Genomic DNA, 27,438 nt, shown 5'->3' with positions numbered 1-27,438 from the left:
AGGCCTGCGTACCGCAAAAAAACAAAACAAAACAAAAAAACCCTATAATCCAAGCCCTCAACCTTAAGGAGGCTAAAAATCTAAAGACTAAACTAAATCATTCATATATTAAAAAATACAGATTCAAGGCAATAAAAGTAAAACAATATGTGGTCAGGCTAGTGAGTATTCTATAAACTGCCAGGAGGCAGGGAGGGAAAAAAAAAAATCACTGAACAGATGGAACTTGAGCTAGGCATTGAAGGGTGAATAGAATGAGACTCTGAGAGAGAGAAGAAAGGAACAAGCAAGGGCCTTCCAAGCTGTGGATCTGCAAAGTGAAAGAGCTAGGATGAAGGTAAACGTACTTGGTGGTTAGGGATAGGTCTACTCAAGGCATTCAGGAGACAGAAGTTACAACTATAACTTGTACTAGCTTGGGCATGTTATTTAGAACCCTCCACCTCTATTTCCTCAACAGTGGTAATTACAGTACCTACTTTATAGGAATAAATTAAATAAAACCATGCATGTATGGTGCTTCACACAACCTGGAAGTTAATAAGCAATCACTGGTTATCAAAACAACATAATTGGGCTTCCCTGGTGGCGCAGTGGTTGAGAATCTGCCTGCTAATGCAGGGGACACGGGTTCGAGCCCTGGTATGAGAGGATCCCACATGCCACGGAGCAACTGGGCCCGTGAGCCACGACTACTGAGCCTGCGCGTCTGGAGCCTGTGCTCTGCAACATGAGAGGCCGTGATAGTGAGAGGCCCGCGCAACGCGATGAAGACTGGCCCCCGCTTGCCACAACTAGAGAAAGCCCTCGCACAGAAACAAAGACCCAACACAGCAAAAATAAATAAATAACTTACTAAACTCCTAACCCCAACCTCTTCTTAAAAAAAAAAAAAAATTATTATTAAAGGTGGAAAGACAGACTGGAACCCAATTTTAGAAGGTCCTGAATATCAGACTAAGGAATTTGTACTAAATCCTAAAGGTGGTGTCAACCAAAAGTTTTGTGGGAGGAAATGCTGACTGACTGCAGAGGAAACATTGAAAGTTGAGATGCTATTTAGACAAAAGTCCAGACACACGATAAGAGTTTACATGCAAGTAAGGATGGTGACAATGGGAACACAAAGTACAAGATAAGTGAGATGAGAAAGGTAGACTCCAACTAAGATTTAGTTACCAAATAAAAGGGTGGGACACAGATATAGATATTACAGGTTTAGTTCCAGACCATCACAATAAAGCAAATATTGCAATAAAGTGAGTCACATGAATTTTCTGGTTTCCAAGTGCATCTGAAAGTTCTGTTTACTGTAGTGTTAAGTGTGCAATAGCTTTATCGCTAAAAAAAATGGACATACCTTGCTTTAAATATACTTTATTGCTAAAAAATGCTAACCATCATCTGAGCCTTCAGCCAGTCATAGTAGTAACATCAAAGATCACTGATCACAGATCACCATAACAAATATAATAATGAAAAAGTTTGAAATATTGCAAGAATTACCAAAAAGTGACACAGAGACATGAAGTGAGCAAATGCTCAGAAAAATGGTGCTGATAGACTTGCTCAACGCAGGGTTGCCCAGACCTTCAATTTGTAAAACATGCAATATCTGTGAAGCACAATAAAGCAAGGTACAATAAAATGAGGTATGCGGTACTGAACTGCACACTTAAGAAACAGTTAAGAAGGTAAATTTTGTGTTATGTGTATTTCAACCACAATTTTCTTAAGAGTAAGAAAGGGGTGCAAAGGAAAAGGGAAGAGCCAAAAAATAATTGTAATTCAAGTACCTGGAAGAACCAAAGGTACCAATAAGAAAAAAACAGTAAAGTCACAAAAAGGGGTGCCACTTGGAAAAAGGACTCTACATTCTGGTTAGGTTTGAAAGCTCACTCACTGATCTAACGACAATCAGAGGGAAGGAGAAATTCCAGCATGTATAAACACACCAATACACCCAAGTCACAACTACTTTGCTTATAAGTCTTTTCCATAATAAAGACTGCAAGGACAAGCCTCATCCACCAAAGGGCAGACAGCAGAAACAAGAACTACAATTCTGCAGCCTATGGAACGAAAACCACATTCACCCCAGAAAAACAACTGAATGAAGTAGAGATAGGCAACCTTCCAGAAAAAGAATTCAGAATAATGATAGTGAAGATGATCCAGGACCTCAAAACAAGAATGGAGGCAAAGATCGAGAAGATTCAAGAAATGTTTAACAAAGACCTAGAAGATTAAAGAAAAAACACCTAGAAGAATTAAAGAACAAACAAACAGAGATGAACAATACAATAACTGAAATGAAAAATACACTAAAAGGAATCAATAGCAGAATAACTGAGGCAGAAGAACGGATAACTGACCTGGAAGACAGAACGGTGGAATTCACTGCCATGGAACAGAATAAAGAAAAAAGAATGAAAAGAAATGAAGACAGCTTAAGAGACCTCTGGGACAACATTAAACGCAACAACATCTGCATTACACAGGTCCCAGAAGAAGAGAGAGAGGAAGGACCTGAGAAAATATCTGAAGAGATTATAGTCGAAAACTTCCCTAACATGGGAAACGAAATAGCCACCCAAGTCTAGGAAGCCTAGAGAGTCCCCAGCAGGATAAACCCAAGGAGAAACACACCAAGACACATAGGAATCAAACTGACAAAAATTAAAGACAAAGAAAAACGACTGAAAGCAACAAGGGAAAAACAACAAATAACATACAAGGGAATTCCCAAAAGGTTAACAGCTGATTTCTCAGCAGAAACTCTACAAGTCAGAAGGGAGTGGCACGATGTATTTAAAGCGAAGAATGGGAAGAATCTACAACAAAGATTACTCTATCTGGCATGGATCTTACTCAGATTTGACAGAGAAATCAAAAGCTTTACAGATAAGCAAAAGCTAAGAGAATTCAGCACCACCAAACCAGCTTTGCAACAAATGCTAAAGGAACTTCTTTAAGTGGGAAACACAGAGAAGAAAAGGACCTACAAAAACAAACCCAAAACAATTAAGAAGATGGTCATAGGAACATACATATCGATAATTACCTTAAATGTGAATGGATTAAATGCTCCAACCAAAAGACACAGGCTTGCTGAATGGATACACAAACAAGAACCATATATATGCTGTCTACAAGAGACCCATTTCAGACCTAGGGACACATACAGACTGAAGGTGAGGGAATGGAAAAAGACATTCCATGCCAATGGAAATCAAAAGAAAGCTGGAGCAGCAATACTCATATCAGATAAAATAGACTTTAAAATAAAGAATGTTACAAAAGACAAGGACTACATAATAATCAAGGGATCAATCCAAGAAGAAGATACAGCAATTATAAATATATATGCACCCAACATAGGAGCATCTCAATACAGAAGGCAACTTCTAACAGCTATAAAAGAGGGAACCGACAATAACACAATAATAGGGGGGACTTAAGCACTCTACTTACACCAATGGACAGATCACCCAGACAGAAAATTAATAAGGAAACACAAGCCTTAAGTGACACAATAGACCAGATAGATTTAATTGATATTTATAGGACATTCCATCCAAAAACAGCAGATTACACTTTCTTCTCAAGTGCACACAGAACATTCTTCAGGACAGATCACATCTTGGGTCACAAACAAAGCCTCGGTAAATTTAAGAAAACTGAAATCATATCAAGCATCTTTTCCAACCACAACACTATGAGATTAGAAATCATTTACAGGGAAAAAAACGTAAAAACCACAAACATATGGAGGATAAACAATACATTATTAAATAATCAAGAGATCACTGAAGAAATCAAAGAGGAAATCAAAAAATACCTAGAGACAAATTACTACAAAACCATGATGATCCAAAACCTATGAGATGCAGCAAAAACAGTTCTGAGAGGGAAGTTTATAGCAATACAATCCTACCTCAAGAAACAAGAAAAATCTGAAATAAACAATCTAAATTTACACCTAAAGGAACTAGAGAAAGAAGAACAAACAAAACCCAAAGTTAGTAGAAGGAAAGAAATCATAAAGATCAGACCAGAAATAAATGAAATAGAAACAAAGAAAACAATAGCAAAGATCAATAAAACTAAAAGCTGGTTCTTTGAAAAGAAAAACAAAATTGATAAACCTTTAGCCAGACTCATCAAGAAAAAGAGGGAAAAGCCTCAACTCAATAAAATTAGAAATGAAAAAGGAGAAGTTACGACACCACAGAAATCCAAAACATCGTAAGAGACTACTACAAGCAACTCTATGACAATAAAATGGACAACCCGGAAGAAATGGACAAATTCTTAGAAAGGTATAAACTTCCAAAACTGAACCAGGAAGAAATAGAAAATATGAACAGACCAATCACAAGTAATGAAATTGAAACTGTGATTAAAAATCTTCCAACAAATAAAAGTCCAGGACCAGATGGCTTCACAGGTGAATTCTATCAAACATTTAGAGAAGAGCTAACACCTATCTTTCTCAAACTCTTCCAAAATATTGCAGAAACAGGAACACTCCCAAACACATTCTATGAGGCCACCATCACCCTGATACCAAAACCAGACAAAGATGTCACAAAAAGAGAAAACTACAGGCCAATATCACTGATGAATACAGATGCAAAAATCCTCAGCAAAATACTAGCAAACAAAATCCAACAACACATTAAAAGGATCCTACACCATGATCAAGTGGGATTTATCCCAGGGATGCAAGAATTCTTCAATATATGCAAATCAATCAATCTGATACACCATATTAACAAACTGAAGAATAAAAACCATATGATCATCTCAATAGATGCAGAAATATTTTTGACAAAATTCAACACCCATTTATGATAAAAACTCTCCAGAAAGTGGGAATAGAGGGAAACTACCTCAACATAATAAAGGCCATATAAGACAAACCCACAGCAAACATCATTCTCAAAGGTGAAAAACTGAAAGCATTTCCTCTAAGATCAAGAACAACACAAGGATGTCCACTTTCGCCACTATTATTCAACATAGTTTTAGAAGTCCTAGCCACAGCAATCAGAGAAGAATAAGAAATAAAAAGAATACAAACTGGTAAAGAAGAAGTAAAACTGTCACTGTTTGCAGATGACATGATACCATACATAGAGAATCCTAAAGATGCCACCAGAAAACTACTAGAGCTAATCAATGAATTTGGTAAAGCTGTAGGATACAAAATTAATGCACACAAATCTCCTGTATTCCTATACACTAACAATGAAATATCAGAAAGAGAAATTAAGGACACAGTCCCATTTACCATTGCAAAAAAAGGAATAAAATACCTAGGAATAAACCTACCTAAGGAGGTAAAAGACTTGTACTCAGAAAACTATAAGACACTGATGAAAGAAATCAAAGATGACACAGACGGAGAGATATACCATGTTCTTGGATTGGAAGAATCGATAATGTGAAAATGACTATACTATCCAAAGCAATCTACAGATTCAATGCAATCCCTAGCAAACTACCAGTGGCATTTTTTACAGAACTAAAAGAAAAAATCTTAAAATTTGTATGGAGACAAAAACGACCCCGAATAGCCAAAGCAGTCTTGGGGGGGAAAAAACAGAGCTGGAGGAATCAGACTCCCTGACTTCAGACTCTACTGCAAAGCTACAGTAATCAAGACAATACGGTACTGGCACAAAAACAGAAATACAGATCAATGGAACAGGATAGAAAGCCCAGAGACAAACCCACGCACCTATGACAACGGAGGCAAGGATATACAATGCAGAAAAGACAGTCTCTTCAATAAGTGGTGCTGGGAAAACTGGACAGCCACATGTAAAAGAATGAAATTAGAACACTCGCTAACACCATACACAAAATTAAACTCAAAATAGATTAGAGAGCTAAATGTAAGACCGGACACTATGAAATTCTTAGAGGAAAGCACAGGCAGAACACTCTATGACATAAATCACAGCAAGATCTTTTTTCATCCACCTCCTAGAGTAATGGAAATAAAATCAAAAATAAACAAATGGGACCTAATGAAACTTCAAAGCTTTTGCACAGCAAAGGAAACCATAAACAAGATGAAAAGACAACCCTCAGAATGGGAAAAAATATTTCCAAACGAATCAACAGACAAAGGATTAATCTCCAAAATATATAAACAGCACATGCAGCTCAATATTAATAAAACAAAAAACCCAATCAAAAAATGGACAGAAGACCTAAATAGACATTTCTCCAAAGACATACAGATGGCCAAGAAGGACGTGAAAAGCTGCTCAACATCACTAATTATTAGAGAAATGCAAATCAAAACTACAATGAGGTGTCACCTCACACCGGTGAGAACAGGCATCACCAGAGAATCTACAAACAACAAATGCTGGAGAGGGTGTGGAGAAAAGGGAACCCTCTTGTACTGTTGGTGGGAATGTAAATTGATACAGCCAGTATGGAGAACAGTACGGAGGTTCCTTAAAAAGCTAAAAACAGAACTACCATATGACCCAGCAATCCTACTACTGGGCATATACCCAGAGAAAACCATAATTCAAAAAGACACATGCACCCCAATGTGCACTGCAGCACTATTTACAATAGTTAGGTCATGGAAGCAACCTAAATGACCATCAACAGATGAATGGATAAAGAAGAAGTGGTATATACATACAGTGGAATATTACTCAGCCACAAAATGGAACAAAATTGGGTCATCTGCAGAGACATGGATGGATCTAGAGACTGTTATACAGAGTGAAGTATGTCAGAAAGAAAAAAACAAATATCCTATATTAACGCTTATATGTGGAACCTAGAAAAATGGTACAGATGAACTGCTCTGCAAGGCAGGAATAGAGACACAGATGTAGAGAACAAACATATGGACAACCAAGGGGGGAAAGTGGTGGGGGTGGGGGTGGGGTGAATTGGGAGCTTGGGATTGACATGTATATACTAATATGTATAAAATAGATAACTAATAAGAACCTGCTGTATAAAAAATAAATTTAATTTAATTTAAAAATTTTAAAAAAAAGAATTGATGGACATTGTGACTTGGTTTCTCTTTCTAATACAGACTAAATAGAAAAGATGTCTTTTCTGAGGCATTCCCCAAACCTTGTTACAATAAAGAGCAGCCATTAACACCTACTTTATTCATCTCATTATACAAAGAGGACTATAACAGCTCCAGTAACACAATGACACTTTGATAACCCTATAATTCAGACACCATATATTCTAGGATATAAGGTTAATTTGTTCAGTTTTTTTCTCCATATAACCCTCAAATGTTAGCAGTGAATTTTCTGTGTGTGTTTTTCAGAGTTGCTATTACTTTTGTACGCTTTTTTCTTTGAAGAATAACATAAATACAGAAAAATATATAAGCTTGGTGAATTTTCACAAAGTGAACACACCCACGTAACCAGCACTCAAAACAAGAAACAGAACATTACTAGCACCTCATGAAGCCCCTTCATATCCCAATCCGAACACTTTCTCCATCTCCCACAAGCATATTCAATCTCCTGACACCACAGATAGTTTTACCTGTTTTTGAAATTTATGTAAATGGACACTCTTTAGTGTCTGGGTTCTTTTGCTCAATATTATATTTGTGAGATTCACATATTATTATATATAGCTGTTCCTTGTTCACTGTGACCAATGTTTAACATTCATTGTGTGATTATGCCAGAAACTTATCTACCCATTCTACTGTTGATAGGCATTAGGAAAATTCCAGTTTGGACTACTACAATTAGGCCCGCTACGAACATTTTGTCCATCTCTTCTGGTGCCGATATGCACACAATTTTGTTGTATATAAATCTAGAAGTGGAAATGCTAAGTCACAGAACATCCATGTGTTTAACTTTGGTAAATAACTAATAAACTTAAGGAAGAAAATAGTTTAAGGTCTTTACAGAGAAATTTGAATGATTAATGATTCATCAGAAGGTGCTGACTTCAAAAACTACTTTCAGAAGGATAAACATACTTAAATAGGACAGTTGACCCACACTGCTTCCAAAGAAAGCAATTTACTTTTGAATATTTTCACCAGCAATTCTGCATGTGACAATAACAGAAGTAACCAAGTCTGTCTTATCCTTTCTGGAATTGATGATGCTAAAAATTTAGGATCAACAACTGAAAAGCCATTATTACCAATAAGGTAAAGTAACCACCTTCCTGACAAGTTACAGAATATAAATGTTACAAGTCAGAACTCTGCAGTAGTTAAGCCTGTACTCATTTAATCACACCCCTGGAAATTGAAAGAGACTTCAACACTAGTTTAACCTTCAGGTGGTCATATAAATGACTTCTACACCAGTGAACACACTAATAAAAATTCATTTAATCCTGGAACAGAAAAAGAATATTATGCAAAGACTAAGGGAATCTGAATAAAGCATGGACTTTAGTTAATAATAATGTATCAATATTGGTTCATTACAAAAATATGTATATATAGGTTCATTAATTATAACAAATGTACCATACTAATGTAAGATGTTAATAATAGGGGAAATGGGGATAGGGTATATATGGGAATTCTGTGTACATTTTCCTGTAAATCCAAAACTGTTTTAAAATAAAATTTATTTTTAAAACTCCATTTAAAACTCTGTAACGTAATCTGCAGATTGTAATACACCTGCTAAACTCTTCTCAGAATGCAATCCAAGTGCACTCTGAGAGCTGAAAGACACCCATACAGACATACATACACACACGCATACATACAATCCTGCTATCTGTGAGCTTAGACACATAGTTACATGAAGGAAGCATTCTATCTGCGCCAATTTTAGTTTTGCTCCTAGCTATAAAATTATTATTAAGGCTCAAACTTCTTTTTATTCCAACTAACCTAACCTTTTTTGAGTATACACTACAAGCACTTAGTGATTCATTAAGAAGCAATTCCCCAGTTATCGTCAAATGATAAAAGTATCTAAACTCCAAGTAAGGTCAATTCTCTAATATATCATTTCTTTGTGGTTTAAATCATTGAGTCTTTGCTTTTACTTCATGGAAAATAAAGGAAAAAGACTGTGCCTTACAGCTAGTAGGGAAAACAAGTAGCCCTAACATGGTATACGGCCTAGTAGAAGGAACCCTGGGCAACGAGGCAGGAGACCTAGCTTCTAGCTTTAGTTCTATCCCTAATCTGCTACCTAATGAATTCAACTGTGGTTCTACCAAGTTTATATCTAAATACAACTTGAAGTTTGGTTCTTTTATAGCAGAAATCAAACGTTTTCTTTAAGAGTCAGGTATTTTAGGCTTTGTGGGTCACATGGGCTCTGTTGCAACTCAACTCTTGCTGTAGTGCAAAAGCAGTCATAGACAACATGTAAATGACAAATGTATCTCTTCCAATAATACTTTATTTACAAAAATAAGCAGTTGTCTCGGCTGTAGTTTGCCAATCCCTATTCTGTAATATCAGGGGCAAGAAAATCAATTGGCAAGATTGATTTTGTAAAACTACAACATGAGTGCACACTGAAATAAACTGTGTTTTGCTTGCCGGGTGAAAATGCTTATGAATCAGGATCTTCACATACCTGAGAATGTTCAAGTTTCCCCTGCGTGAACAGGTCACATCACCAATACCTAAGACAGAGCAGGAAAACACTCTCCCTTACATGGTTGTTAATGACATAACAGAGGGGGTGTTAATTTACATAGGCAAAATTTACAAGGTGACCTGCAAAAGTAAAATACCAGGTTTTAGCAACTTTAGCAGTAAATATAGAAACCCAAACCTCATTAACACCAACAGTCACTTCTTCCTTATAGTAAGCTAAATAAATTCAGAAAATTGCCAAGGTCATTGGCTTCCCTGGGAGAGCTGTTCAGTCTCCACATAACTCAAGTGGTTTAGACCAGCAGACGCTTGGTCATCCATAACCTGTTAAATTTCCAGGAGGCCAGAGTAACTAACTGTTTGTGCTAATGTAGAAGCTCTGATTCATTCTGGGATGGGACAGGGGTTGCTCATCGCTATAAATGGTCTAATCAAGCCAAGATCAGATCTATCCTCCCTTAGGGTCTACCTTAGTAAAAATGTTCCATTCTGTGATAAGTCACCTTGCTAAATGCAGCATCATGTTAGCTACCAGGTATTCGATAGCAGGCTGGAGCAAAGAGCCGGCCCACAAGGATCAAGCAAGTGCCTTTTTAAAAACTAATCTTAAGGAGTTCGAGTTCCTCTCCATGGCTTTGCAAAGTAAGCAAAAACCATGCCAAATAGTAAAAAAGGCACTTACTTGACTCCCACAGTCCAGCTCCACACTCTAGCAGCTAAGATGTCACTGGCATGGTACATGGAGAGTGAGGTGGAAACGATATCTTGCCAACCACTGTAGGAATGGTAGTGAAAGACCTAAAAGAATAGAAAAAAGTAAAGTCAATGTCAAAGGTAAAGGCCTTCCTGAGCCTGCTGACATGGGTACCTCAGCATATAATGCCAAAAAAGAAAAGAAAGTCTGAAAATCTCTCAAAGAATGTCTGAAAATCTCTTGTTTAAGCCATTCTTAGCTGCTGGTTATTACAAGTGACCCTTAGGACAAGAGGTCACTTTTAAAAGAATATGAATTATAACCTAGAATAAATCCAGACTGGTTATGAGAAACTCTGAAATAATACTTTTTTTCTTCAAGGAAAGAAAGTATTAAATCCTAGAAAACCACATAGTAGGCTAATAGAGAAATAAAAACAGAGAATTTGAAGCAACAACTCATAAATCAATACTTCTAGAAATAGTATTAAGGGGAATTTTTTTTCACCCCACCTCTACCCTTCTAGCATTTGAAAAACAGATAGAACCCTGATAAACTATGAAGAAATAAGAAATATTTTAAAAAACTTAAGGGGTCCCTGGCAATAGAAGTCTCAGGCTACCCAGGTTCGTTCAGCAACTTTCATTAATTTCAGAAACAAGTTTACAAAACTTAGAAATCTTGGTACAGTTAAAATAAAAAAATCCAATTCACTTGCCTAGCTATACAACTTTCTGGTTTAGGAGACCTGTTTTTTTTTTTTTGCAGCATGCGGGCCTCTCACTGTTATGGCCTCTCCCGTTGCGGAGCACAGGCTCCGGACGCGCAGGCTCAGCGGCCATGGCTCACGGGTCCAGCCGCTCCGCGGCATGTGGGATCTTCCCGGACCAGGGCACGAACTCCTGTCCCCTGCATCGACAGGCGAACTCTCAACCACTGCGCCACCAGGGAAGCCCAGGAGTCCTGTTTTAACATGCTTGACTCTTGGCCAATTAGTCAGAGATCATTCAAAAACAAGAACAGCAATTTTTAAAAGCCTGTTTACATACCTATCTCCTCTCTCCATACCTACACTATTTATGGGTGAAATAATTTGTGGAAAAAAATTAGTGTGATTCGCACATATGGTCACCTAATCTTTGATAAAGGAGGCAGGAATGTACAGTGGAGAAAGGACAGCCTCTTCAATAAGTGGTGCTGAGAAAACTGGACAGGTACATGTAAAAGTATGAGATTAGATCACTCCCTAACACCATATACAAAAATAAGCTCAAAATGGATTAAAGACCTAAATGTAAGGCCAGAAGCTATCAAACTCTTAGAGGAAAACATAGGCAGAACACTCTATGACATAAATCACAGCAAGATCCTTTTTGACCCACCTCCTAGAGAAATGGAAATAAAAACAAAAATAAACAAATGGGACCTAATGAAACTTCAAAGCTTTTGCACAGCAAAGGAAACCATAAACAAGACCAAAAGACAATCCTCAGAATGGGAGAAAATATTTGCAAATGAAGCAACTGACAAAGGATTAATCTCCAAAATTTGCAAGTAGCACATGCAGCTCAATAACAAAAAAACAAACAACCCAATCCAAAAATGGGCAGAAGACCTAAACAGACATTTCTCCAAAGAAGATATACAGATTGCCAACAAACACATGAAAGAATGCTCAACATCACTAATCATTAGAGAAATGCAAATCAAAACTACAATGAGATACAATCTCACACCGGTCAGAATGGCCATCATCAAAAAATCTACAAACAATAAATGCTGGAGAGGGTGTGGAGAAAAGGGAACACTCCACTCCAGTACTGCTGGTGGGAATGTGCATTGGTACAGCCACTATGGAGAACAGTATGGAGGCTCCTTAAAAAACTAAAAATAGAACTACCATATGACCCAGCAATCCCACTACTGGGCATATACCCTGAGAAAACCATAATTCAAAAAGAGTCACGTACCAAAATGTTCATTGCAGCTCTATTTACAATAGCCAGGAGATGGAAACAACCTAAGTGTCCATCATCGGATGAATGGATAAAGAAGATGTGGCACATATATACAATGGAATATTATTACTCAGCCATGAAAAGAAACGAAATTGAGCTATTTGTAATGAGGTGAATAGACCTAGAGTCTGTCATACAGAGTGAAGCAAGTCAGAAAGAGAAAGCCAAATACCGTATGCTAACACATATATATGGAATTTAAGGAAAAAAAAATGTCATGAAGAACCTAGGGGTAAGACAGGAATAAAGACACAGACCTACTAGAGAATGGACTTAAGGATATGGGGAGGGGGAAGGGTAAGCTGTGACAAAGCGAGAGAGAGGCATGGACATATATACACTACCAAACGTAAGGCAGATAGCTAGTGAGAAGCAGCCGCATAGCACAGGGAGATCAGCTCCAGCTCGGTGCTTTGTGACCGCCTGGAGGGGTGGGATAGGGAGGGTGGGAGGGAGGGAGACGCAAGAGGGAAGAGAGATGGGAACATATGTATATGTATAACTGATTCACTTTGTTATAAAGCAGAAACCAACACACCATTGTAAAGCAATTATACTCCAATAAAGATGTAAAAAAAAAATTAGTGTGATTTGCAAGAAAAATAGCAATAGTAAAAAAACAAAAATCATTCTTAATTAGCAATACCCTCTCTCCTCTTTCCATCTAATTATTCCTACCAAAACAAAACAAACAAAAAACTCTTCTTTTACTTGCAGGTCCATTCAGCACCCTTTCCATCAGAACCACAATGGAAAAAACAGACAGTTGAGTTTAATCATTCTTGAGGCATCAGAATCCATCCAGTAAGAAAAAGCAAATAATTTAAGTTTTCATTCTAAATAAATTATAGCCGAAAGACTATTCTTGCACTAGCCCTTAATTCTAATATGCTTAAAGTTGGGTCACTTTTTTAATAGACAGTCTGGTGATTCAAATTGCCCAGGCCTCAATTAAATTAATTAGAATGGGATAGTCACTGTTAATAGCATATCTGACCAGACTACATCTTGGGTGCCTAACTAATGTTTTCTTCTTAGTTTTGGCTTGTGTTTGCTTTGCCTTAGCTACAGTCCCTGGAAAGCATCCCATTTATTAGTGTTTCCCTCACTGCATCAGCATTTCTGGTTAATGCATTATGGCAAATCATTTGGAGGGAAACCTGAATGAAGTTCTGTACTGTGTATTCTGCAAAATTGTTCAAACCATATCAAGGATATTGCAAATAAATGACAGCATGAAACTGGGAAGAAAAAATATTTATCAGAGATCTTTTAAATCAATGACTACAAAGAAGAATATACACTGCCATATATATATATATATATATATATGATTTATTACTAAAACAAATACTTATTTCACACCAACTACCTTCCTCAAAAAGAAGTACTTCCCCTCAGACCCACACCTTGTTTTTCCTTCACTCCATCAAAACCATGACACAATCCAAGAACAGTTGTGTTTTTAACCATATAAGTGACATATCCTTTTACAAAATAAAGCAGGTAGTTCCAAATTGCAAATTATTCCAAACACAGAAAAGAAACAATGAATAAATACCAACAAGTTTTCATTCACAGCTTCTCTGCGCTTGAAAAATCTGAGAATTTTAATAGAACTAATCAAGCTTTTGCTGCAGCTCAGTCCCTCATGAGCTCACTGTAATATAGCAGATGCTGTTCTGCATTTTGTACAAGACACGTTCATCTGTGTAATGAAACATTACTCTTCTCCGCCTTCTCTCAGGAAGTATAAAGGGTTTTCCCAGGAAAACGATAAATGAGGACATTCACACCAAAAGAGGAAACTGGCTTTTTTGAAAGTCAAAACAATATTCCTAATCTAACTTTTAAAATGACATAACATATTTCTCTTTCCTGTCCCCCTAAAATATTCAGCTAAAAAGGCTTTCAGTCAACAAGAGAATAGTTAAATATGTGCAACAGAGAAAGAAATACCACATAGTTAAAAATGAATGAATCAGAACCACAGGTATCAACTACATAATTAAAGTATTAAGCAAAAAAGAACAAATTGCATAAGGATATTATACAGTATAATATCTTCTAAATAAGGTTTAAAACATGTTTACAATATTGTATGAGATATATATGGCATAAACACATGCACAGGAAACACCAAACTAGAGAGAATGTTACTTTTGGGAAAACAGGAGAGGAAATAGGATTAAGGAAGGAAACTTGGGGTAGCAATTATAGCTGTATTGTTTAATTTCTCAAGCTAAAGGAAATGCATTATTCTACTTGTTTTTATAGATATTACTTCATAATTTAAAAAGAATACTTTCCCCTTATATGTTTGACTGAACACAACATAATTTCCTTATGAAGGACATCCACCTTCCCCATCCCCACCCCCAAAAAACAACAACCCTCTACGTTGGTATGGCCTTTCCAAGTGAGCTTCTCTGAGAGCCTGCTCCTCAGTAGTTACTTTCTGTCTTTTCTTCTATTAGGGCTGCTACTTTCTGATGCTGGCTGTGATGTGACCTCGGATCCGTAACTCAGAGCCTCAGCTTGTCTCTACTTTTAATCTTACCAAGAATACTCGTTTCAGGCAAGAAAGCTATTACGCATAGTTCCCTTTCATTTTCCCCCTTTTACTGCCAAAAGCTCTAGCAATCATTGAAAAGAGAGCCGTTATGTATCTAAAGCTCACCAGACTTTGTGGCACTTGGCCAAGCTATGAACTCTATTAGTAGTTGATTCTGAATCAACTAATGCAGTCTGAGATATTAAAATTAAAGAAAGTACTGACTGGAGTTCAATTCTCCTTTTAATAAATGAATATTCCAAAATTCTGTAATATGGTATACTACAATTCTGTTCTATCATCTCAACTGTGCATGAACAACATTTTGTTTTGAAGCTTAAGTCAGAGCTAGAAATGGAAAAAATAAATTTCATTTTCTTTGGGGTTAAAATGAGAACAAAATAAGGAAACAAAACCCAATTATTAACATGCATATAGATGAGACACTCACACAGCATATACCCTTGGGATCCCCTCAAAAACAAACAAACAAACAAAAAATCACTACTACCTCTTTCTGGTCAGAAAACTCATTTTTCCTGTCTGCTCAGCAGCTTCTATCCCCAGCACTCAAAGATCAGGGAAAGCGAGGTAAGAAAGAGAAACTGACAGAGATAGACATAACCTGGTATTCTGTTTACAAAAGAAATGTTATTCCATCAAAACCAAATCAAAAACTTTCAATTTTCTTATTAGGTTTTTACTATTTTTTCCACTCCATTCAATCTATCTTTAAATACTTCTTTAAAGTATTCTGATATCTATACTCTGTTTTAAAATGAAAAAGAGGTTTTTAATCACACTTGGCCACTTGGCACAGCCCTGCTTCATGGCAGCTAGCAGAATTCTGGCAGTACAAGATACAGGATACAGTAGGGGTAGAATGGAAAAACAGAAGATTAGCTCCAAAATAAACACTTCCAAAAATCTGTCATCTTTGGAAATATATATCTGTAGGGAATCTAGAGTTGGCAGCACCTTGTTTAAATAGTTCCTTTCTCTCTTCGGCAGTGCCCAGTCCTTCACTCTTCTCTCTTCTCCCTCACTTGCTCCAAATACCTACCAGATAGTTGTCATTGTGTCAATTTCTTAAATTACCTATAGCGTAACAGCACTACAATCTTTTTCCGTTACTATTTTTACTTAGCGTTTTATACAGCCATGCTTGTTTCAGCACAATCTGTGCACTCTTTTAAGATTACTAGCTGCTGCCTGAATCAAAGAAAAGTAATTCCTTCTTCATAGTTCTATGATTCCCATTACTGCAGAATCTAGGCAGAGAACAAGATGATACACACCTGCATTATTCACCAGGTTGAAGGATTTAGACAATGGTCCCTAGGATTTTTTAACTCAGTGTTGGACTCTCATTTGTCCAACACTGACTGAATGTCTACATTCATGACACTATATTAGACTCAGTTCACAGAGTTTGGGCGAACAGACTGCTACCAGCAATTAATCACTTAAGATTTTCCCACTGGGGATTCCTGTAGTGTAAATACAAAGAAACACTTTCTGTTTCAAGCTGGCAGGCCACAACTCAGAATTAAATTATTAGCACAGTCCTGTCTCCCCTCAAACACTCCAGCATTAACTGCTTTTTTCCTCCTCCTCTCTCTCCAACTCTCTGAATTCCCCACCACATCTCTACCTCTTCCCCATCTCCCTCAGCAGTTTGAACTGATAAAAGAAGAAAAAAGAGAAAGATGGGAATAAAGGCTTGATGAATTATGAGGAATGCAGGGTAAATTGTTCACCAAGATGTCAGAAAGTAATTATGCAAACTGTCCTGAAAAGGAATTGGAAGGCTCTTTTTCTTCACTTCAAGTCCTTGGCCCTTGTGAGAATAAGCAAATATATGTCCGTCTGTTTATGATTTTATACAAGCTACCCAATGAAACAACATAAAAGTTACTTGTCAAGTGTTATATAAAAATGATACATAACTTAGAATTAAAGAAGCCCTTTAGGCTCACCTAATCAAGCATCCTTATTTAAGCAACAAAAATAATAGGATCAAAGAGGTTACATCATTTGTCCAAGGTCAAACAGCAAGTTAATGGAAGATAAAGGAGCAGAACCCAGACCCCTAACTATTATACCACATGGCACCTAATTCTCTTCAATTACTTACTCTTTATTTTGGTGACTGCAAAACACACACACACACACACACACACACTCTCTCTCTCTCTCTCTCTCTCTCTCTCTCTCTCTCTCTCTCTCACCACTTCCATCTTTTCATTTATTTAACTCTCAGAAAACTATTAAAAGATTCTGTGATGGTACAGCTATTCTTTGCTCCCATAAGATTTCAAAAGGTTCATCAACTACATCTCAAATACAATCTCCTCTGGTAGAGCAGATACTGTAATGTCTCTAAAAAACTGTTATAATTATCAAGTAAATACTTACCTTTGTATTATAATACCTAGAAGACCAAAGAATATGTGCTCTCTAAAAACAGCAATCCAGTAAGGTCCAGTCAATTAAAATGTTAGAGAATCACTCCAAATAACTTGTTCTCAATTTTATATATATATAATAATGCTCTTGAGAAACTAGAGTGGCAGAAGCAGTAGGAATCTTGTATATCTACATTTATAATATGGGAAGAAAAACTGCTAAAATTTTACTAAGATTTCATGCTTAGGAATGGCTAGTTATGTTGTTTATTTTGTTTGTTTTTTAAAAAGTAAGATCATCACACATACAATGCTTACTATTCCCTAAATGGAGTCAAATATTACAAAAATGGAAAGTTAGAGAGGACAGAGTTCAAGAAAATTACTCAAAAGTATTCCTCTAGTTAATGAACATAATGTTAAGAGTTTCTGCTTTGGGAGAGGATAATACACAGGACACATTCTTTCAGCAAAGATTTGCTGAGTGCTCATCATGCTATGTGAACTTTTTCATACTGCTATGCAAATCTTCCAGATTCTGATAGTATGAGGTGGGGGCAGGGGGAGGCAGAAATAAGGGGATAAGGTGGATGTCTGATTTTATATATAAATTTTTAAATCATTTAAAAATAATTAAACCAGTTTTTTTTTAAATACAAAAGCAGGGGCTTCCCTGGTGGCACAGTGGTTGAGAGTCCACCTGCCGATGCAGGGGACACGGGTGCGTGCCCCGGTCCGGGAAGATCCCACATGCCGCGGAGCGGCTGGTCCCGTGAGCCATGCGCGTCCGGAGCCTGTGCTCCGCAACGGGAGAGGCCACAACAGTGAGAGGCCCGCGTACCGCAAAAAAAAAAAAAAAAAAAATCTTGAAACCTATAAGGTAGTACGGCTCAGGACTGTACATTTGAGACTGTCCTCTGGATAGTATCATACACCCAATGGGCTCTGCTCAACAATTTTCTGGTGATTATTACAAGTGCTCTCCCCAAAATAAAGTGGACAATAAATTTAAAAAATGTAAAAACTGAAAACTTTAGTAACGAAGCATAAAAGGTAAAGACCTCACTCTTTTGGATTAATAAATATTATTAATGTCATTAAAGAACTTTTGGAAAAGCCTCTTATTTTTAAGAGAGATGTCAAAATGCAATGTCATATTATCCAATTATTCCAGAACTGTATTAGAAGTTCAGCTTTAGTATGCTATTAGACCCAGTCAATGATATAATTTACCAAGTTATGCTTTTATCAATAAAAAAAAATCAAGCCTGTACACGGTTTATGAGTCAAGAATTCACTAAACTTATTAAAATTACTTTGCTTGAAGTCAACTTTCATTTTTACACAGGCTGTCTGAATGCAAACAAAGTGCAGTGAAATAAACAGATTGTTTCCCTTCTGTGTTCAGCTGCAGAGGTCAATTTTTTATCAGATGTCCTCAAGCTTGATCTAAATCAGGAAGTAACTATTCAAGATTCAGTTTGACTTTAGGGTCTTACTGGAAGAATCTGACCCCAATTCACTTTTTTTTTTTTTTTTTTTTTTGTGGTACGCGGGCCTCTCACTGTTGTGGCCTCTCCCGTTGCGGAGCACAGGCTCCGGATGCACAGGCTCAGCGGCCATGGCTCACGGGCCCAGCCGCTCCGTGGCATGTGGGATCTTCCCAGACCGGGGCACGAACCCGTGTCCCCTGCATCGGCAGGCGGACTCTCAACCACTGCGCCACCAGGGAAGCCCACTTTTTTTTTTTTTAAAGGAGGTTTTTTTGTTCAAAGGTATAACTGGATAAGTAGATTTGTTTACAACCATTCTTGCGAAATACTTTAAAAAAATACAACCAACTTCTTTGCAAACAGCAGACACAGACCTCAACTATGATGACCTAATTTTTGGTGGATAATGTACATGATTAGGCAGAAATAGGCAAGCTCACACTGGTAGATTAACTATCTCAGTCAAAACTCTGTTTGTGGCCCCCGCTTCTCGATCAATTTCGGTTCTCACTTCGTCTTCTACCATCTTGTCGACTTCCTGACCGACTCCCCTGTCGACTCTGTCTACCTGACCGGCCACCATATCGACCACCTGAGCAGCCACTTGACCAGCCACTCCTCTGTCTGGAATTAGAAGATGTGTTTCCAGCATAATATTCTTCAATTTCAGGCAACTTGGCTGGCACTGAGAGTACCCAGTCTGAATCATGCCACTCTGCCTGTAACCATTCTCAGTTGTGGGAATATCAAAGCAAATGCCCATATTTCCTTTTAGGAGGCACATTCTGGTAATTTGGGACACAGCATTACTACTCAACTTTCTGTTAAGTTCTTTCCAAGCACAGCTAACATCCTGTATTTCTTCTGGGCTTCCAGAATCATGGTCACAACCCCCTTATCAGAGGTGATCAAAGAATGTGGTTCAAAACTTGATGCGCCAGAGATGTGGGCTAATGCTGCAGCCAATGCACCCACTGCCCCTTTCTCTTCTATCAGTCTCTGAGCTGATGGTCAGAAAAAATCAACAGCAGCATAAGAAATGCAAGCCAGAGACTTGATGGCATCCATGCTTTTAGATTTGATTAAATCCATTGTAGAAGGAACACCTACACGTTTAAAAGTAATTCCTGTTTTTTGTTCCACATATCTTAGTTGACCTCTTTCTCTTGGTTGATAAAAACATATGCAAATCCCTGTCCAACCAGCTCTATCTGTGCATCCAGAGAGATGAATATAGGACTCAACATCCTGTGGAGGTAAACTCTGAATAACCAGGTCAACCTCAGGAATGTCCAAACCACGGGCAGCAACATTGGCTGCCACCAAAACTACCCTCTCTGAAGCCTTTCAGTGTAATTTCTCTTTGTGACTGTGCAACGTCGCCATGTAAACACTGGGCATTCTGTTTTATGTGTGGATTCATGGCCATATCAGTTACATTCTTTTTGGTCTCACAGAAGATAATAGCCCTCCCTTCAGACCCACTGTAGACTTGAAGGACATCTCCAATAACTGCTGGCCTCTGAGACTAATGGCACTGGATGGTCAGATGTTCCACAGTAGTTGCAGCCTTTTGAGTCATTTTCCCAACAAGGTCAACCTGTTCGTATCTGGATTTCATGTATTTTTTTGCAACTTTGTATACCCACTGTGGGCAAGTTGCAGAAAAATGTAAAGTCTGAGGATTGTCTTCAGAATCAGTTTTGTAGGATTTGTGGATAATATCTTCAACTTGTTCCGCAAAACCTAAATCTAACATTTGATCCACTTCATCCAGCACAACGTGGTGCAGTTTAGAAAGATCTAATCGGCCGCTCTGCAGATGATCTTTGATACGAGCAGGGGTCCCAACCAAGATGTCAATACCAATTCGAAAATGATTCATTTGGTTTTGATATGATGTTCCACCATAAAAACACACCACACTGAGTTTCCTAGTTATATCTTTGAAGTCTTTGGCTACTTGGTTTGCCAGTTCCCTTGTAGGAGCCAAAACAAGTACCTTTGGTGAGTGGCTTTTTTTAATTGTCTCTTGATTTCTTTGGAGTCTTTCAATCAAGGGGATGGCAAAAGAGAATGTCTTTCCTGTTCCTGTCTGTGCTTGAGCAATTAAATCTTTTCCTTCATATACAGGACCAAAAGTCTTAATTTGAATAGGAAAGAGATATGTTACCCCTAGACCTTTCAGAAGCTTTATAGTCTCTTCAGAAATAGGGAAATTGGAGAAGGCTCCTTCTTTCTGTTCACGTATTAGGGTCTCTTCTAGTTTATTATCACTTGATTTCTGAGTAGAACTATCTAAGGATGACACTCACTTTTTTTTTCATATTCATCAGTATCTCCATTTGACAGATATTTTCTTCTTGATTTATGAGATTTAGAAAATTCATCTGAAAGTCTATGACGTCCTTCCTTGGTGTCACCATTTAGCTTCTCTTTCATTTTAGCTTTTTTTTTGGGTTTGGGAGCATCCAGGTCACCTGCAACACCATTTCCTCTTGTTTCTGATTTCTCATCTGGGTCATAATGGTGCCTTGACTTCCTTCTATCGCTCCAGCATTGTGTAATAAGTTTTCAGCTTATCTAGTTTAAATCTTCCTAACAACCCTATAAGGGAAGTACACGTCCATAATCCCTTATCCGAAATTCCGACATCCACAGAGCTCTTTTGCCTCTCCTTCCTCTGGCTGTCTCCAAAGGCGCCTCCAACTCCATAATGTCCCCGCATAGGAGCTTCCCAGGCATCATTTGCAGCCACCGCTGCCGCCACCTCCCTCTGGGCACTGCGGCCACAACCACCTGTGGGCAGCGACAGGGTGAAAGGAAGCGGGGGCAGGGCAGCCTCCCAGACAGGGCCGTGCGTCACTTCCCCCAATTCACTTCTAACAACCAGTCTCAGCTTAATCATTTTTAGAATGAAACACAGAATTTTGTAATTTCATAGAAAAAGAACTTAATGGGAAAACCAGCAGATGTGTGAGCCATTTTCAGCTCTGCAGTAACTTGCTGGGCTACCAAGGAAAAAGCCACTTTACTGTTCCTGAACTTTTATTTACTTAACCTTGTCTTGTCGAGCTCTAAATTCTAGGACTCTTTTAAGTACATGTCTTCCATGGTAACATCTTAGTTTTCCTAATAACACGTTGTTCCAGTATTGTATTAATCAGTCAAATAAAGAATAGAGGATTCCCCTATATTGAGTGGTTATCTTGAGATCTTAAAAGGTAATGTTGTCCTTAATCACAGGAAAACAAACAGTAATTTTTTTAAGAAAACCCACAGAGCACAGAGCTAGAATATAAAAAGAAATAAAAGCAACATCTTAGTAGTTATTCAGACTATGGTACCAACGAAGTGCTACTATAGAAGACCATGACCACTCCTTGATTTCCCTTTCAAACAGTAGGCAGCCCCAAAACCAAAATTCGCATTCAATTTATTGTCTTCAACATACACCATTCTTTTTTTTTTAATTAATTAATTAACTAATTTTTTGGCTGCATTGGGTCTTCATTGCTGCGCGCCGGCTTTCTCTAGTTGTGGCGGCGAGCAGGGGCTACTCTTTGTTGTGGTGCGTGGGCTCCTCAGTGCAGTGGCTTCTCTTGTTGTGGAGCATGGGCTCTAGGCGCACCGGCTTCAGTAGTCGTGGCACACAGGCTTAGTAGTTGTGGCGTGCGGGGTCTAGAGAGCAGGCTCAGTAGTTGTGGCGCATGGACTTAGTTGCTGCACAGCATGTGGGATATTCCTGTACCGGGGCTCGAACCCATGTCCGCTGCATTGGCAGGTGGATTCTTAACCACTGCACCACCAGGGAAGTCCAACATACACCATTCTTGATGCTGCATTTCTATTTAGATTCCCTCTTAGAGTTCCATAAAGCATAAAATAGAGCCCCTTGAGACTCAGAAAAGTTCAAATAATCAGAATTTGTTGACTAAATCCAAATTTACTCATTCGACTATTTTATGGGGTTCAAAATAAGCAAGATTTTAAGATAAAGTTTCCATAATAAATCTGCTCTAAGCATACTTATCCACAACCTTCAAAATCTTAATATTATCGTCAACTAAAACAACAATAAATCTAGACTCTGATTCAAACATATATTCCTAATAATCTGGGTATTTATCATACTTTTGCTTCTTTGGATAGAAAGTGTGTACCACTGTAGAGCTAATCCAATGTTACCAACTCTGCATCAGTCCACCATAAAGAAGTGTAATGTACAACCAAAGACAGCACTGGCAATACCAAACTTAAAGCAGTAACCCAAATGTGGTTACCTAAGCAACAGGTCATTAAAAAAGTCAAACCGGGAGGCGGGGGGGGGGGGGGGGGGGGGTAGAGCACACCTTTTCACTGGCAAGCAGACAAAAGGGTGCGTATTCAATTAATGCTTGTCTGAGTGTTATCTACGTACCTAGTACTGCTCTGGAGTCTATGAGAGACAAAAAGGTAACAAGATACACAATCGCTGCCCAGTAAGATAAGGTACCCACAAATGAAACATTTAGAGAACAAGCCAGTGTCAATCTGTGTCCTGAAAATAATAAGTCCTATCAGCATTCAGAGAAGACAGAATAGAACAATGCAAAGGGATTAAAGGCTAGGAAACACACATGTGAAGATTCAGACTAGGATTTCTCCTTGAATCCACCTCCATTTAAAAGAATTTTTATCCCAGATGTCATTAACCAAAAACATAACAGAAAAGTCACTTCCCTCAGTTCCCATTAGGTCCGTTTTCTCATCTGTAAAGTGAGGAAGTTAGATTCAAAGAGGAGTCAAAGGTCACAGTCTCTCACCTAAAATGAACCTTAGCGGTTAGTGGAGTGGTTAAGACTGAAATTCCCCTGCAAAAACTGCACAGACATTTAATATGGGTATAGGAGACACTGGCTTAAGTACAGTGGAGTATTTGTGCTGGGTGGATCTGGCAAAGTAAGACTTAGCCAGATCATGAGGAGCCCAATTAAAGAACTGGGACTTACCTCTGTGTCAGGCAATGTAACCTCTGTTAAAACTTTCAGGTTAAAAGAAAAGTAAAAAAAAAAACTTTCAGGTTAAACTGAAATGACATTACTGCCAAAGAACTACAATGTGTAAAGTAAAAAGGGACAGCCACAATCTATAACAGTATAATGACAGACTTAAGTAAGAGATTTAGCAATTCAGCATAGCCGTTGACCGCTAGGAAATGCCAACAGTCAGACTGTCATAATCAGAGATGAGACAGTTTGATTTAGCAAAGAAATTACACAGTTCACAATGAAAGGCTGTTCCCCTCAAAGAATCATCCTTGAAAATTGCCACCTTCACTAACCACACAGAAAAGCATGCAACAGATATTTTACATCAGACTCAGTTACAGTCACAAGCTGGGAAGCAATAACAGGCTCTTCACATAGGAAAGGAAAAATTACACTAGATGGTGCCACAAATACTGAATAAGCCCCTGCACCTTTTCTCCTATTTATTCAGTTGAATGATGTTTTAATTGGGGGGGGGCGGTACAAGCTATGTTTTATTACTTTGCAATCACATTTACCTATATTAGCTGAACTGTATTGCTCTGGACTTGTTCTTCAAACTTGGAAAAAATGAATTCCAAAAAACATACCTCTCAAGCAAAAAATTAACCAGTACTATAATTGGTTATGTCCCCCTGGCTCTAATTTACCATACCTACTACAGCAGAACAAAAGTGGCAAAAGCAGGACTTGTGATCTAGTCCGACACAGAGTGCCATCTGCTGCACATACACAGGATGTCACCTCTGCAAGATTCAACCTTAGTGTCTCTCAGGGACCTTTGTAAGAGCCAGTGGTTTGTTCCTATATTGCCTAATACATGTGTCTCAAACTAACATAGGAGAATTCTCACTCACGGTGTTTTGAAATACCAGTACTTTCATAACAAACAATAGTAAGTTTTATAAGCGAGGAGAAAGATGTGAAGGAGAAATTGTACTTTATAATAAAAAGAACACAATAAGGGGGTCAGAATATCTGGAGTGGGTGGGAGTCCTAAAACTGTTGTATATTCATCGTGTAATCCTGGCCAAGTCTCTCCCTTTCTGGGTCTTAATTTCAAGCATAAAATGTCAACAGTTAAATCTCTAAGAGATACCTTTCAAATTGAGTCTTGCGAGGAATCATAGAATAACAGATGGAGAGAGCTAAATACATGATAGCTTCGGAGCAATCGTAGAAAAAGAAAAAAACTGTTTACATATTTTAAATAATCAGGCACAACTTTTTTCAAAATCTTACAATTCTAAGTTCATTTGCAAGTCACCATGCATATAACACTTCTGCCCTTCAGAAATAACACTTCATTTTAGTTGTGCTTTCACCTCAAATTCAGCACATCACTTTTATCCACCCCAGAATAGCACAGAAAAACACTTTCATGAAGTACCCGCACAAGGAAGGCACTCACAGACTGAAAGATTCGCACAGTGGAAAATATACAAGGCACAAATTTCAAAATGCTAAATGAATACCACACCCAAATAGTCTTAAAAACAAACTGCAAAGTCAGAAGATGTATTATCAAAATACAGAGATAAAGACAACTTGGTAAGTCTTTAAATAGTTTGAGGGGGAGGGGAATGCAATCAGATTTTTGGATTGCCTTATGTTTTTAAGAGAACAAAACACATAACTGGAGGCTATGAAACATGCAAATCTAAACTGAACTGTGGAAAGCTCGGCTCTCACCCAAAAGCTTCAGCAAAGCAATATGTCAGTATGCCAAAATGAAGAAGTACAGTTTTCTCATAAGAACGAGGATAGGTCCATACCTATGACTAATAATAACAATACCATCTTGCATTTAAAGAGCATTAGTTCTTTTCACTGCTCTTTCAGACACTTAATTTTACAATGTCATCAGTCTTGGGGTATCCTCTGAAAAGCTCCAGTTCAATTTTCCCTCAAGAGCTATGTGATCAGAACAAGACAGGTGGGTGTATTTGTTGAGAGCTGAAGGTACTACTTTCTGCTATCAGGCTGTCTGCAGTGATTCTCTTATTACCACACTATACAACTTAGCCCTAGGAAATAAAACCTACACTTTCTCTTGGAGTTGGCCAGAGACCAACGGTATGGGTCTAGAAAGTCCAAGGGAAGAGAACCTGCTGACTTGTTAGGTCAAGAACCCCATGCCAAGTTGATCTCTTGCAACTGAAAAAGACACACACACACACACACACACACACACACACACACACACACACACACACACACACACACACACACACACACACACACACACACACACACACACACACACACACACACACACACACACACACGGCTGTTCAAATAGAAACTCCCGTGCGTTGCCAGCCAATGAAAGCCAGCAATAACTGGCTAATACAACCACCAAATCCCTAAGGAACTAAGAGGTTGGAGCTTGCCTCCTGAAGCAATGCAGCATCCATCGCAAGGGTGCTGTTCCCCATGCCCACACGCAGGAAGTCACACAGGGGGATAAAGTTTGATTTTCTGTCTTGCCCGTTCCCAGAGGGTCGAGAAGAGAACTAGGGAGCGGCCCCGCTGGGGTCCTGGGTTGCCCTCCGGGGGACAGTTCCCAGCAGTATGGCACTGCCACTCTCCTGACACATACACAAGGCAGCCGCGGCAACTCAGGACACCCCAACCCGCCTGGAGGAGGAGGGAAAGGGGACAACTTGAACGAGGCTCAGTTCGGGAGCAATAGGGCAGAGCTGTTAAGTAAAAAGGAGGGAGGGACCGAGATCGGGGGCGGGTCAGAGAGAGGTTCAAGTCCCGTCCCTTCCCCGCCCTGGTGTCCCCGGTCCTGCGGGAACATCCCTGCCGTCGCCCCTCCTCCTCTCGGCTTCCTCCGCCCTGCCTTTTTTCCTGGTTGCCGCCGCAGGCGCCTGAAGGGCACGGCGGCTCCTCGGTGCCCGGCAACCTCTGGAGCGGCCGCGAGTTGAGGTAACTCGCCCGCTGCCCCGGCGGCCTGCCCGCCTGCTGATCCCACACGGCAGCGCCGCCCCGCCCTCCCCGGAGCCGCCGGGCGCGCTCGCTTACCGTCCGGTGGTGCTGCTGCTGCCGGTGGCGGCTGACGCCCAGCGCGGGGAAGCAGCCTGCAGTCAGCGCTCCGCAGCCGCCGGCGCCTCCGCCGCCTCGGGAGGAGAGGAGCAGCAAGAGCGATCTACCTGCGGCGGCCGCCATCTCTCAACTGGAAACGGCGCCGACCCAGGCAGCGCAGCGGACGGCCGGGGCGGAGCTAAGACCCGCCACTCACCGGCGCCGGTCCAACTGTCGCCCTTGACTGAGTTGATGAGGCGGGGCTTCTTGCAAGGCCCAATCGACAGGCGGGAGAACCACACTAGAGACTGCCTGTCACTTCCAGAGTTACCTATTGTGGGACATAGTCAATTACGGGCAAATTCTAGGGAACCGGTAATTGGCACCCGAGCCCCTCAGAATAGCACCAATAGAGATGGCATATTCGATTCGGCTAATCCTCACCAAAGATACAGCTAAGATAAGGGTAACTGGGGAAATGGATATTTGTACAAAGCTCTGTGCTTCGTGTTTTAAGTTGGCAAAATAGACACCAAATTAGTAATCATTAGCTATGTACGTTGGAACTCCCAACGACACGCCCAGAGTTATCATTCATAAA

General features: G+C 39.1%; 1 protein-coding gene and 1 pseudogene across 1 annotated transcript in view; both read right to left on the bottom strand.

Annotated features, from left to right (window-relative positions):
* MCU (mitochondrial calcium uniporter) overlaps nt 1-26,990 on the bottom strand; it is a 206,958-nt gene extending 179,968 nt beyond the window's left edge. Inside the window, exon 1 of the mRNA XM_060126306.1 lies at nt 26,838-26,990. Within this exon, the coding sequence (XP_059982289.1) occupies nt 26,838-26,981 (144 nt within the window). The 5' untranslated portion in view covers nt 26,982-26,990. The remainder of the gene's footprint in view (nt 1-26,837) is intronic.
* On the bottom strand, nt 19,236-21,522 carry LOC132507099 (ATP-dependent RNA helicase DDX50-like; annotated as a pseudogene).
* Nucleotides 26,991-27,438: the final 448 nt, after the last annotated feature.

The sequence above is a fragment of the Lagenorhynchus albirostris genome, chromosome 16 (assembly GCF_949774975.1).
Source record: "Lagenorhynchus albirostris chromosome 16, mLagAlb1.1, whole genome shotgun sequence".
In the NCBI taxonomy this organism is placed as follows: Eukaryota; Metazoa; Chordata; class Mammalia; order Artiodactyla; family Delphinidae; genus Lagenorhynchus; species Lagenorhynchus albirostris.
Note: the sequence above shows the minus strand (reverse complement) of the source record. Positions and strands in the feature narration are given on the sequence as shown.